Here is a 15,426-nt window from a genome sequence, read left to right on the forward strand (position 1 = left end):
TTATTAATTGTACCTGAATTGATATAAAATGTGTAAATAAACTTATCAAACTTATCTTTCTGTGTGAATGTAAAAGTAATCTGTCGATCTTGTGTTTCGTTTCGACAGGATCAAGATAGTATACTACTCAGTAAAGCACCATAATTATGTTTGAGTGTGAATATGTTTTGGGATAATTTTATTAAACGCCGTACGAAAGGTTTTTAATGTTGATTTACTGTTTTATCAATTCAGCTGAAGGACGAGTTTAACCATATAAATGTGTTTAACACTGCATGAGTTTGTGCTAGAGAAGAGGATAATAGCAAATTTAGAAAAGACGCTGCATGTTCTGAAATATTCTTTTAATATTTCAGAACATGCAGCGTCTTTTCTAAAAAAAATTTTTACAGTTTTAAACTTTATACAGTGTGTGTGACCCGTGTCTATCAATGTCAGTTTGACAGCGCTTTCTCATACTCCCTATTAGGTTTCTGATCGTTCTAACGTATATGGCTGCCCATTCTTGGACCAACATGGCTCCAAGCTCCTGGATGGTTTTGGGTTTCAGTGACGAGCTGAAATTCTAACCTGCAGCTCATTCCACATGTGTTCTATTGGATTTAAGTCAGGCGAGCGAGCTTGCCAGTCCATGCGCTCAATATACTCCCTCTCTATATAGTCCTTGACCACTCTGACCCTATGGGGGCGAGCATTATCGTCCATTAGAATAAACTGATCGCCGAATGCTCCAGCATACAGCCTAACCTGGTCCAAGATGTCGTCTATGTATCGCTGACCTGTCAGTGTGCCTCTAAGTAGCACAGCAAGGTCGGTTCGTCCATCCCAGTTGCCTCCAATAACCATAACTGACCCACCTCCGTAGCGGTCATGCTCAGCAATATTTGCTGCCTCGTCATCTCCAGACTCTAGCATGCCTATCTGTGAAGTCTATCATCAGTGAACAGATCAGCGTGTCTCCAGTTTGCATTGTCCACCGTGTATGCTCCATGGTCCATTCCAAGCGGACCTGGCGATGTCGACGCGTCAAGGGGATACGTATGCAAGGTCTTCTTGACCACAAATTACCTTCATGAGGCTTTCTACGTACCGTCTGCCTGGAAATACGGAGTCCCGCAACATTAGGAATGTTTTTCGAGGAGAAGTTGCTGTCGAAAACCTTGCACGACGTGCCTGAACGACCAGAAACCGATCCTGAGCTGGTGTTGTCACCCTTTGCCGACCTCCAGCATGCTTCCTGGCGGGTGTACCATGTAGCCGGTATCTCTCCAGGCTCTGGTTATGACGGTTTGGTGTGCACCAAGCTCCATACCAACATTGCGGGAGGTGACCTCTGCTGCACCATCCCTAAAGCCCTCCTTAACTCTGCTTCTCTCAAATGCCGCCTAATGCTAGCATTCGCCATATGCAAGAAATGTAAGCCACTGAAGGACAATAAGCCGATAATCTCGCCGTATAACAAAAGACATATGAGTGTACATCCTATCAAAAACATGAAAACGTTGGGGTGCATGCTTTCCTTGCTAAATAGACGAGTTGGAACGGATTAGTCAACACGGATTCAGGTCAGGGGACATTGCTGAATTAGAATTTTCAAAAATTGGAAAGAAATCTGTTTTATACCTGTGATAATAAAAAGATAACTTATAGTGCTTAGAAAAAGTTGAGTAGTATATTATAGTCAAGTAATCCCTGTCTTACTTTTAATGACATATTTTTGAGAGTTATGGAAGCGAATTTCATACAATATAAGTGCAGTCGCGAGTACTCATAGTAGATATTTTTTCAAGTAAATGGATTTAGACTATGAGTTTGGTTGATTTACTATATATTTCATGTCATTATCGAATGCATTTATAATTAAGGCTAAATTTCCTCAATATTTATAAGTAGACTTTCGGTTTTCATATTATTCACACGGGTATATGTTACATTTTTCTCGGAGTTTACAATATATGCCGTACAACATGATTTAATTGCGGTTGAAAAGAAGCGTAATTATCTTGTTCCAAAATACAACAATTACTGTAAATTTTCTCATTGAAAAAAAAAAAAAATAATACCGGAGTGGAATTCGGTAAGAATATCTGATGTCATATACTAATTAGGAAGACATAAAATTTACTATAAAAGGAGGCATAGGCAAGTTCTGTGTATGTTACATGGTGATGTTTATCATCTTTCAACATGGTATTATTTGTAAACCTTCTCCGCTGTTTCAAGTGCTTTGTACATTTACGCTATATACTGTCTTGCCATATACATGTTTATGCATTGTATACCATCATGGGCCATATGGCCTTATGGAATATAGAAAATAAACTTATGAAACTTTATTGGTAAGTCCACGTTATTACTGAAAGATTGATCGATTTTGGTTTCTGAAATTCAGAAAATATGTATCATCAAGATTTTGATAAAAATAGATCTACTTTCCTGATATTTATATCTTCTACTTGGAATGTTATATGCCAATAAGTCTTTCTATTAAGTCTTTTGAGGTTTTTAAAACTATGAAAAATGTCATTCAAATGAAATGTTATTGTAAATAAGCATATTGTTGGACTGAAGTTGGCAAAGTTTTTTTCTTATGCTGAGACTGAGTATACCTAGGAATCGATCTAATGACAAAAATTACGATGCGGCCGACCAGATATTATTAACGTAGCCTCATTGCTCGACCAGAAGGACTAGATAAACAATCTAGATGATGACAATTTATCAGGACATTCCACCAGTCTGCAAGACATAAGGAGAAAAAACCATAAACTATAAAGATTTTCTTATGATTTGAGGTTTTACATTTACTTCACCAATCAACAATTGTAAATTGTTAGTGAAATTAACATTCTTGCATATCAGACCGGTGATTCCGTTAGTTGTACCAATTCTGGAAATCTCGTCAGGCATGAGGGTACCAGATGAGTCGCGTCATTTAAGCGCATTTTATAAATTAACCGCGTTAAAATGAAATGACTTTGGCGTATTTAATCCTACGGATGACGTCATTTCACCTTTATGAATTCGTACGCTTTTGTAAAAAAAGTAATGACATTAATTTCTATGAAAAAAAAAATGATTTGTTGAGGTAAAGAGTAAATTATGATAGAATATGCAAGAAAAATTATTTGACATGTGTCCATCGGGATGGATATTCCGATCCAAACCGAGAGAGATATTATTGCTCCGCGCCTACAGGCTTCGATTTACAGCTAAAAATAAATTCGGAAAGAAGAATTCCTTCCGATTTCTATTATATAAAGTCATATATTGGTTTCCCCTTCGGTGATACGCAGCATGTCATATTAATGAATGAGACCGGGAACAAATTTTACGAAAATCTATTTATAGAAGTAGTTTTAGTTTAGCGTGTCAGAAACTAAACGAAACGGTTATTCGTGTCGCGCTATGGTATTAAATAACGAACTGGATAATTTTGCAGGAAATGAAAATGAAATGCAAACATATTCAACAATAAATCTTTATAAATTTATCGAAATAATTTAAGAATGCTATTTTTACGAATTGTTATATCATAGTATTATCTTTTCCGTAGGTTCTTTCCGGTAAATTAACAGCTCCTCTGATTCTACTTCTGACATTTTTTTACCGTGGATATTTTAATCGATCCTGATTTCCCAATTTTTGATAGATTGATCTCCCAATAAATCAGTTAACAATAGCTATCCATAAACCTGTCTAAAATTCAGGTGACAGTCTTCCATTATATCATAGGGTTAACGCACGTTTTTCCGTGTTATAACGTCTGCAGAATCCCGAGGAACGGTTGGTGCCCGAGCATGCAATATTAATTACTATATTAGTCCCTTTTGTTACTATTTTATATACTGTTTGTACATTTGTTACAAGTATAATAACAAAATAAAACAGAAGTTGTTTATTTTGACTACTGTTTTGTATGTTCCAAAGAAAAAACATTAAATATTCTAATCTCTAGCAAGCCTACTAAAGTTCATGGTGAACAATATCTTTCGTCCACACATTCATCTATGATACACTATTCTGGTTAAATCCAATTAACCATTGAAAAGAAAATATGGCCATCAGAAGTCTCTTACTTCATCCGCACTTGCTGCTGCATTTCTTGCTTGGACGCCCTTGGTCCCTTTGATGCTTTGCATCAATGCCTTTCATGTTATAACATGATATACAATTTGCCGTAAAACATATAACGGACATTTTGAAAATTAAAGTCGATGAAAGTTTTTGTTTTGGCTTATTACATTTGGATTTTTATATTTTTTTACCATGATTAGGTGTTGATATTTGTAGAAAATGAGTATCATTATAGGTGAAAAAGAAAATTTACATGCTTTGATATTTTTTATCATCTAATATTACTGACTACAGTAGTGACACAAACAGAACAATGTTGCACTGCTGTCATGTCACATTACAAGTCCTGTAAGTCTTTTTTGTATTGGAATTACTTTCCTTATCAGGTAGGTAGGCATCAGTGAAAGCATATTTTTTTAAATCTAATATCTGGCCTCTCTCTCATGGATAGTGCATACGATAAGTAAAATTATGCAAATTTAAATTATTTACAAAACATCCGAAATGATGTACAATAAATAGTACTTAATCTAAATAGAAAATGACCTGTGTGTAGCAATGATTTGGTAAGGTGTCTGTAATGTGTGCATTATTTGAGCTTCTCAATTGCTGCATGCATTGCAGCAATATTTGTACTTGTTAATATAGTATTCAAATAACAATGTATACGAAAAGCAATTGAATTTATAGCATCACGAAATTGTACATTCGACGTTCTATAACTTTTTCATAATTGGGCCTAAACTTTCATGATTACGAGAAAATAGGTCTGACCCTCACATGATACACACACAATTTGCAATTTTACACACTCTGACGTATGTCTTCATTCTAAATTCGCCATTAATTAATATGCTATTGTTTTTTCGCTGAATATTTTAAAATTTTAGGAAGACTAAAATTATTGAAGACGTCACTCGGTGTTTCTCTTTTGCACGATCTTCCATTCATATAACATAATATGTAACACTTTAAGGCTACAAAAACACACACTTATTGTCGCTTATTGAACGCTCCAATGCAAACTTATATTTAATAATATCAAATCACTGCCGGTATTTCTGGACATTTTTGTTGACTTGTGAGACATTTGATTGCTCAAACAAGAAAGCATGATATTATATATTCTTATAATTTACATTTTCCTCGAACGCGAGTCTGTGTTCTCTCATTAGCGAGGGAGTTAGTTAAAGTAGACACTGTGGTAACAAGCAAACCAATGCTGAATGTATAGTGAATCAGTTCTCCGTTCTATATATTTCTTGTCAGATTTGCATGATAATATAGTATTTGTTGGCGATTTCTTGTGAAAGTTGAAACCTACAGAAAGTTTAAGCGCACGAACATCGCACCCGAAATAGGAAGGGTAACATATTTTTGTATCCTATCGAACCTGGTCAATTTGATTATTTTTGAATAGACGTGATACATTCTAATGGACAGAATTCAGACAACTACAAAATTATGTAAATTAATCATTAATTAGCGAAGAACCATTTTTTTTATAATCTTCTAGCTAGTGTTCCCGTTCCTACGACGCGTTGCGGTATTCAAGATACGCGCTTGATTGAATCAAATCACTTCATTGCTCTTTTTCTCTTAAAAAGAATATAAAATACGACAGTGTATCATGGTAATTATATAAATATGTGTGTGTTAGAAAATTATAAAGCGGTTACTGATATTTTCACTTCAAATGATATTGATTATTTTAAATAATGGTTTGCTAGTAAAATTGCCTTTTTGACACCAACTTTGTTCTCATTTTTCTTTTTAATGATAACATTTAGCTATTGATCAGTAAGTAAATAAAAATAACAAAAAAAATATAATTACTAAGTACATTTCACGATAATTGTGAGACGAACCCTAAATGACGTCTGAATGGGTGCCGCCATTTTGAAATGGACGTCACGTCAGGTTACAACGTAAGTCAACGGGGAAAATATACTTTTAACATTTTGACCATATTACTGACTATGAAAAAAAAAACATGCCTAAAGATATTGACGTCAGGGTTAACATGACATTAATTTAAATGATTTTACTATTATATTAAATAAAAAAATGGAATATTCAAATTTGATGGGACAGACTATAGTTAGTTTTCGTGTTAACACAACATCTAACAGACTAAATAGATATTTTTTCTGTTAGATAGATAAATAACGAAAAAGTATTGTACTTCCGAAACCACTAGAAAGTGCCAGGAACTGCCTTAGATAATTATTTTACATCATCAATCGCTTTGCATTTAGCAACACCACGTGAACGTGACGTCATTTATGCGCCAGTGTACGGGGAAAATATACTCTTGTCACGGAATATTGAATCTCCTTATGTGTATGAGCCGTTTTATCAAACACTTTGTAAAACCTTAGAAGTTGTTAGTGTTCTATAATTACTGAGTACTTCAACAAGTATATTGTCTGTAAAAAGTTTATAATCATTGTTAGGCTTTTTTTAATTGAAAAATGATCATAATCTCCTTATTGCTCTCTAGTTAATAACTTTAAAATAACAAATATAAATTTTAGCTCTGACAAAAAAATCAAACATAATGGATAGATTCGCTTTATAACGTATTTTCTGTTCATCGGATGCACATTTTCCATACCGCAAAAGTCATATAAAAGGTAGTCACAATGCAAATTGTACTATTGGGACTATCTATTTTACTGCTGACTACTGGATGATATTAGTGACTACGTGACCCTATATGTTCCGCTTCGACAGTTTCAGTTGGCATCCTTTATTTTCATCATTTTTATCACGACAGCTGTATTGGACGATGCGCATCCTTTTCTCCACACATATATATATACAGTGGAGCCTTGCTAATTCGAACCCTTCTAATCCGGAATCCTTTCTTATCCGAACGATGTGTCCGGTCCCGATTGGTTTCGTACTATTTTCAATAATTCTACTCCGAATTCCGGACGAGTTTTTCAATATTTGTTCTTATTTTACTCTAAAATTAACCTCTGGGATCCGAACAAATTTTGCCAAATGTCACATATTTGATTTGCAATTACGGAATACCGTTAGAGCCATCGTGGTTATACTTTACAATCCAGATGGCGACAATGCGATAGTGCGATGACGACAATACGAAAGTGCGATGGCGACAATACGATAGTGCGATGGCGACAGTGCGATAACGCGATGACGACAGTACGATAATGCGACAATGCGATAGTGCGATGGCGACAACGTGATGGCGCCAGTGCGACAATGGATGACGTACAGTGCGATAATGCGATGGCGACAATACGATGAAATATTTTAATTTTTATTATATTCACATCATTTTATTATATTTAATAATTTCAAGATAAAGCGATTTTTCAATGATAAAAAGGCATTTAGATAAGAGCTGTTTATCAGTTAGTCCCGAAAGAATAACAGTATCATTTACTACGCATAGTTTCAGTACTACGTGTGTAACAGCGTCTATTATTTATGAATAGTAAACTCTCTAGCGACAATAATAAGTTAAGATATTTAAAATTATCCAATTGTTTTATCACCAGCCACACTATTCCTGTCATACTTTACATTTAATAGGATATAGCTCTCTCCTTAGCAGGATTTATTAGTTTTGTTTCATATACGATACAGAAATATAACATAATGAAAATAGTGATTTGTTTTCTTATATTTTTATCATCCTTGTTTCAATATACAGCAGGTAAGATTAAATTTCTTTCTAATTAATCACCAATAGCATAATAATTTAATGTGTGTGTAATATGTGCTCTATACACATATTGAATTATTTGAAGATATTTGAAAAGAAAAAAAAATCATTTAAGATTAATAAAATGTCTTTAAAAAGGCCGAAGATAGCGTCGGGCTGTTATGGCATACAATTAAATTACTAACTTTTTTATTTTGGTAATATATTGATTTATGTTATGCTATTTAGTGGATTACTGATTTATCTGTGGAAATTATATTTGATAATTTCAAAGTGAAAATTATCAAAATATAATTTCACACTTTTAAATGGCGAGACTACTTTTTAAAGATTTTCACCATGTGGTATCTTAACTATATTTTTGCTGACAATTCTGACATTGTCAAGGCTGTTTAGAGAAAAGAAAAGCTGGAATTGATAAATAACTTAAATTTCAGAAGTAATGCAAAGAAAAAACTTACTTCAATTCATTCAAATTACCAATCACCAAACATCGTTTCTAAAAAATTTTGTTTCATTTTTACAGTCTCAAAAATGCATTTCCTTCAATATGTAAAACTGCTCTTGATGACTTTTGGGCATATTTAAGTATCCTAGCTACGAGCAATAATTGCCTAATGCAATAAAAACTTAAAATGCAATGACAGTCATCAGCCCGGAGAATAATAACCCAGCGTTCGTAAGACAGCCTTTCAACAATTCCATATTTTCCTAATTCGTAGACGCTTTTTAAATGTTTACACATCTGTCAACAATTATTTATTGTCTTTAACAATCCTCAAATAAGTTTCCTTTCTTATAAAAAAATCCAAATGTTATCCCTCTGAATCAAACACAATTATTTCCCACCTGTGAAATACAAAACTTTTAAAAATGGTGGTCGCTTATATTACTCCAATCGCAATTTTTCGGCCCTTTCCATCAGTCTTCGGATAAGGACCATTTGTATATTACAAAGAAAGGATGCGGTTTTCGGTCTAACCTACGCTAAGAAACTAAACAAGTAAACAAATAGCAATTTAATGCTGGGAATTGTTGACAAGTTTATTTCCAATATATGTAGTAAAAGTCCACCTAAAAGATACAAAAGCAAACGATACATTATTTCTATATTTATTATTAAGGTTGTAGAAACCGAAAGTACAAAAAACCAACCTGTTGACATTTAGTCGGATTTGTTTGAAATTGTACATCAGTGGGCATATTTAAATTACAAATTGTTGTCAGACATATTTTTAATCATAAGTGTACCGAAACAGACATAACTTTCCTATTGGATGCCAAATATATACATTCGTTTTACTCACTGTTTCTGTTTAAATTCGCAGTAAGTAACGGAAATAAGGTCGGTTGGTGTGACTTTTTCTTCTACTAGAATTGTTTGTTTTCATTTTTAAAACAAGGGACCATTCATGCTTTTGGAATAAAATAAATAATATCATCGCCATTTAACGTTGATTGTCGAACTTATTTTTCAGCTCAAGACTTCTTGTAAGTCGACTAAAATGAGGTTACCAGTGGGGAAAACAGGTTTTAAAATTAAAGTTAATATTGAGGAAATTTCATTTAAACTTAATTGTTTTTAAGCATAACATAAAAAGAAAAATTTATGTGATTGTTGTGTAAGATGTAATTTTATTTCATCTTACACACAAACAAACAAATATCCTCTATATATCATTACTAATTTCTATTTATTTTTGTATGGGACATATGGCAAAACACTTTCAATGGATATCTAAATATGTTTTTACAGAATTTTACAAATTTTAAGTTCGTGATTCATAATAAAATCATTCTATTCAGTCCTCTGTAATAATTCAAATGAATTGGAAATACCTGTATGAAACTTATTAACAAAATACATACATATACTTATTTAACAAAGCAACAAAGCAATATAAATTATTAGTGCTAGTTCTATTTCAGTAGTTCGCCCGCTTAGTAAGAGCATCAAATTAGATGCACAGGGGTGTTCAACTGTATTGGACATTATGCCCGGTCAAACATTTCATTTAATAAATTAAAGTAATGATGTCGTCTAAGAATAAGGTCGATGTCTCATTTGTAGGTCATTATAATATTTTCATAAAAGTGGTTGTTTATAATGTCATTCCTGGATTTATTTCACAATACCTATGCATATATGTGCCCCATTTGTCATAGTCACGTTACTGTAATTGACCCAGCTTGGTGGGGTTTAAGTGTTTGTCTGATTTCGCTGTGTAGTTCCTTAAGACTTTTGTTCACAGAACTGCATAATGTTTTATAAAACATCATCTTCTGTAAAAAAATCAAGCTTTCTCAACGGAAAGACTCGTGAAATGAATAAATTATGTGTAAAGGGAATCAGCAGGAATACAAAGAGGCAATTAAAAAGAATACAAGTGATGAAAATCTTTCAAATATGAAAAAATGCAGAAAGGATTAAGAAGTCGAAGAAGCAGTATGCATTTAAACGGGCTAGAAAAAAAATAAATGAAATGAGGCGGAAAAAACAATCAAATTCTGGAATATGTTTCGAATTAAAAGTAAAATTGCAAGTGAAAAGAGTTCTACTCGCATTTCGAAAAATCTAATCCGGAAGTTGACGAGCTTTTAAGCAATTTGACCAATACTGTTAGTCCGTCGTCCGTTTTTACTTTAAACCACATCTCCTCATAAACCACTAAGCCAATTTCATCCAAACTTCACAGGAATCACTTTTAAAAATTGTTCAAAGAATTTAATTCAATGCAAAACTAAGGTTGACACGGCAACCGAAAGAAATAACTTTTAAAAAAATCAACCAAAAGAGCTAGAGCTTAGATATTTGGCATAAGATATCTTCTAGTGAGTGTCTACAAAGTTTGCTCAAATAAAAGCTCTGGGTTTAAAATCGGCCCTGCCCCGGGGATCATTGATATTCTTTATATGTATAAGGGGAAAACCCCAAAGAACTAGAGCTTAGATATTTAGCATGTAACATCTTCTAGTGAGTGTCTACCAATCTTGTTCAAATAAAAGCCCTAGGCTCAAAATTGACCCGCCCTGGGGGTCATTGATTTTCCTTATAAGTATTATAGTAAAAACTTAAAAATCTTCTTTAAAGAAACCCCAAGGAGTTAGAGTTTAGATAGGTGTTTACCAAGTTTGCTCAAATAAAAAGCCCTAGTGTCAAAATTGGTCCCGCCCTGGGGTCATTGATTCTCCTTATATGTATATATATATAAAAATATTCTTTAAAAAAACAAATAGCTAGAGCTTAGATATTAAGCATGAAACATCTTCTGGTGGATTTCTACCAAGTTTGTTCAAGTAAAAGCCCTGCGGTCAAAATTGGCCCTGTCCCAGGCGGTCATTGATTTTCCTTATATTTGTATAGTAAAAACTTAAAAATCTTCTATTAAAAAAACCAAGGAGCTAGAGCGTAGATATTAAGCATGAAATTTCTTCTAATGGATGTCTACCAAGTTTGTTCAAATAAAACCCCTGGGGTCAAAATTGGCCCCGCCCCATGGGGGTTATTGATTTTCTTATATGTATACAGGAAAAACTTAAAACATCTTCTTTTAAAAACCCCAAGGAGCTAGAGTTTAGATATTAAGCATTTTCTTGTGAGTGTCTACCAAGTTTGTTTCAAATAAAACCCCTTGAGTCAAAATTGGCCACCAGGGGTTCATTAATTTTCTTTATATGTACACATCTTTTGCAACTGTTGTTTTCCCTTAGCAATAGCAACCAGTAATGTTTATATACAAGTTCAGATACAAATATTAACTTTGTGATATCAGTTTAAGATTTAAAATTTATATATGCTTTTGTTTATAGTTTACAATATTACTTGTTCCATGTGGAGAGTTTCTATATTCAGGTGAGTGAGTTCAGGGACATCATGGCCTTCTTGTAATTACCTTGGATTTGGGCTTATTCAGAAGTTTACTTAAAAAAACTTGCCCTGTGTTTAAGTGGAGATATAGTAATATATAGTGTCATTTAAAAAAATCAAAATGTCAAACATGTGTCCTATAAAACAAAATCGATTTGCAGGAGTATATCCCACAGGGGCTTCTGTCATTGTTTTCTTTTCCCACTGTATATAAAATATTACAAGGGATACCACACAAAATTGCTAAATTCATGAAAAAGTAAATAGAACACAGTATACGACAGCTTTTTTCATTTGATTGTTGGACATACATAAAAGAATCGATAATTTAAAAAAAAAAATAGATTCACTTTGGTACATGGACAAGATATTATTAAATATAACCTTTCGTGTTTCATTTTTACACATGTTCGTAAAATTTCGGTTTGTAAAATTACACGTGTAAAACGATATCTAATGCAAACGTATGCTCATATGAAAAAGTTTAATCATGTAATCAGTTAAATATCAACCATCTACCACCATCAACGATTAACTTCTGGTACAAATTATTGTAACAATTTTTGTTTGTTTTGATTATTTCTATCCTCGGCTTCCATTTTGAATGTGCCCGTATGTTACATGGTTAAACCCAACTTCTCTTAGTGACTGTCAATTTCATGGCTAATGAATAACAAGTTGAATGTTAATGCTGCACATCAAAGACGCCGCCAAATGATGTGAACAGTCAATCAGCATTGAAAATCGTTCTCTATTACAGTTGAATATCCGAAGCACAAATCAATTTTTTCTCCATAGTCTTGGTATGTGCGTGCTCGTTGTTTAGTAATAAAGTTGCATATTTTTGTGAACAAGTAGAACTCACAAAGTAATGCCATGTCTGAAATTCGAAAATGTTTTTCTGTTGCGACAAAGATTGAAACGTCTGGTCGAAGCAAAATAAATTGGATAACAAGTAAAATTGAAATGATTGGTATACTTAAAATGAATTCAAGACAATTTGTGCCGAGAATATATCCATTTAGTTTTATATTGCATAATGTTCGAATGATTTAGAGGACGAATTTTCTGCAGTGATCTCCCCTTACTGGCCGTAGCGTAACGAGTTTACGGTTGCGGAAGAACCGCCTCTCTGATAATGGGCGTGGTTTAGGCTTTGTGACTTGTAATTTAATGATTCGACAAGTGATATTGATCAAAGTTGTCCTGGTTCCCATCTGCCCCGTCAACGAAGACTAGGTGCTAGCATACGGAGCATCATTTAAAATTTTTGCGACAATTTAAGGCGGAGCCGAACTTCATCAGAGGCGGAGCTAATGAAGTAATTGACACTGCCTCAGTCGTAACCTCTTTCAACGGTTAAGTTTTAGAACGATCGACTATAGACTGGCTCATTGGCACGTTATTTATTATGTAGATAAAACTAAATAATGATAAAAAGAATATGATATTCAAACATGGCATTATCATTTCAGTTAGACGTTTATTCAAATTCCTTAAAGCTCCGTGACATGTTGTACATCATAAAAGCTATTTTTATTGAACAGTGTGATTTTGTTAAAACAAAAAATAAAAAAAGCACAAAATCAAGTCTAATATTTTCACCATTGCTGTATGGAAAAATGCATATCTACTAGACGCCGCTTGCAAGCGGCGTCTAATAATAATCCGGATAATGACGGCGTATAGCCGCGACGGATAGCGTTTTTTCATCAGCCAATGAAAATACTCGCAACATAAACACACCTGCATAATGGCCGACAGTTTGACATGTAAAATCAATTCGTCTATCCAAATTTTGTAAGAACGTTCTATAAAATCCGTTGCCCTACTTTTAATTCCTTATGTGATATTTAAGTTTAATCGTTTACTTTGTATTAATATATTCAAAGTGGACGAACCAATCGCTAGACAATTTCACAATACTTGTAAAATGAAAATCAATAAAATATTAACAGCCGTATAGTGGAATTTCCATAATATATAAGGTTATTTTCTTTGAAAACTTGTGTATTTACTTTATTTTTTGTATGGAATTATTCATACAATGATATTTAATTATTTTCATACAAAGAAATAACTTTTTATTTCACTTTAATAAAAAAAAAGCCAGAAACAACACTCCATTAGATGAATTCCCCAGAGCTATGTACAGAAAGTACCGGAAAACGGCGTTTAGCTAGGTTTTCGAATTCGTGAATGAATAATATAGCACTTGTTATCTTTTACTTTAAATGCAATATTCAAAGTCTTGGGGTTCTTTGTTGTTGTAGTTGTTTTGAAACTGGTGCGATATATTATTTAACGTATTCTCAACCTAGATCTTTTCGTATTTTCAATTTATTTTCAGGTATTGAATGTTATGAATGTGCTGATTGTACCATTCCGTTTAGCAGTTACTTCGCTAATAAGATAAACTGTGATAGTTCCTCCTGTATGAAAATGAATATCACAACAAAATTCAACAAAATGGCAATAGGTATATATACATGTATATAGAAATAGACGCTTCAAATCTATTCCTTAAACTTCCGCATATTAAGTGACATAAAACACATTTGTATACAATTATCATCAGAGTTTAATATTGTTGTAATTACGGAAAAGTTTACTGACCCCCTTATATATTGTCAGAGACATAGATAACATGTCTCTGATATTTTATATGCCTGTTTAAAATAAGACGATACATGATTACAACATAGTTCGTAATGTTTTTTAAGTTATTAATATAGTTCATATCTTTGGCTTCTGTTAAAGATAGTAAGACTCTGTTAAGACTTTCTTAAGAACTTACTTTTATTTATAAGAAATATATTTTTCTTCTTTTCATTGAAATGCTACTTTGGAAAGCTGACGTTTCCTTGGGTAAACCGCTTTTATTTATTGGAACCAACTATCATCGAAGAAACTATGTATATTATTTTGTGATTTTAGGGTGTATAATAACAGATAAAACTCTTTAATAAGATATCTATTTTATATTATCATATAACCTGTCAATTCTTTAAAGGTATGTGTATTATACAAATGTTTTTTTTTTCTTTAAGGCATATTAAATATTTAAAGGGGGGGGGGGGTCAGTATACTCTTCCGTAGATAACTAAGAACATTGTGTTTTCTATTTTACGGTACATTTAAAATAATAAAATTTGTATAAGTAGTATATTGGAGTATATTGGAATACTTTTGCAGTATCTCGTGGATGCAGCACGGTTGGATTTCAAGCAGAGAGATGTGAATATATACATGTTTCTGGAACCACGAGCGAGATTTGTTATTGCAATGACGATGAATGCAACAAAGCGGATTCTACTAAAATGACATTAACAATATTGTTTGCATTTTTTTCTTCTTCATTGTTGTTATAACTTTTGTGTCAGGAACATCATAAATAGTGTTTTTACGTAAATGCAGTGAAGTCTTGATCAGTGTCAGTGTAATATAATGAAATGTCAAGAAGTTTGAATATAAATGTTTATGATTATAATGCCTTGATCAATGTATCCCCGCGAAATTTAATTGAGGAATAGTTATGACTATGGTCAAAGTCAAATATAGGCCGATGTTATATTTAAATGTGCTCCTTTGTCAATGTATAAATACATACAATTACATTATACAGAATTACCAAAAAAACACTATTAAATGCTGATTGTCAACATAACATGGTTTATTTTACATACAATGTATCTTTATACACTTTTCTTATCAATTTTATCGATTATTACTATGACAGGATTTTCTATTCAAACGACTGGCTAAAGCGTGTCCGTTTGCT

General features: G+C 32.9%; 1 protein-coding gene across 3 annotated transcripts; it reads left to right on the forward strand.

Annotated features, from left to right (window-relative positions):
* Nucleotides 1-7,610: 7,610 nt before the first annotated feature.
* LOC132712733 (uncharacterized) lies at nt 7,611-15,135 on the forward strand. 3 transcript variants are annotated; one of them, XM_060695152.1, is made up of 3 exons: nt 7,611-7,768; nt 13,996-14,124; nt 14,841-15,135. In XM_060695152.1, exons 1-3 carry the CDS (start codon nt 7,711-7,713, stop codon nt 15,014-15,016), a joined length of 363 nt encoding a protein of 120 aa, XP_060551135.1. In that variant the 5' UTR covers nt 7,611-7,710; the 3' UTR covers nt 15,017-15,135. The 3 variants fall into 3 exon arrangements, 2 of the variants coding, with proteins under 2 accessions (XP_060551135.1, XP_060551136.1); XM_060695153.1 differs by lacking the exon at nt 7,611-7,768 and adding an exon at nt 13,384-13,417; XR_009623344.1 differs by lacking the exon at nt 7,611-7,768 and adding an exon at nt 13,396-13,445.
* The last annotated feature ends 291 nt before the right edge of the window (nt 15,136-15,426 follow it).

Source organism: Ruditapes philippinarum, unplaced genomic scaffold, assembly GCF_026571515.1.
Source record: "Ruditapes philippinarum isolate M1 unplaced genomic scaffold, ASM2657151v2 ctg3931_1_1_1_1, whole genome shotgun sequence".
Classification (NCBI taxonomy): domain Eukaryota; kingdom Metazoa; phylum Mollusca; class Bivalvia; order Venerida; family Veneridae; genus Ruditapes; species Ruditapes philippinarum.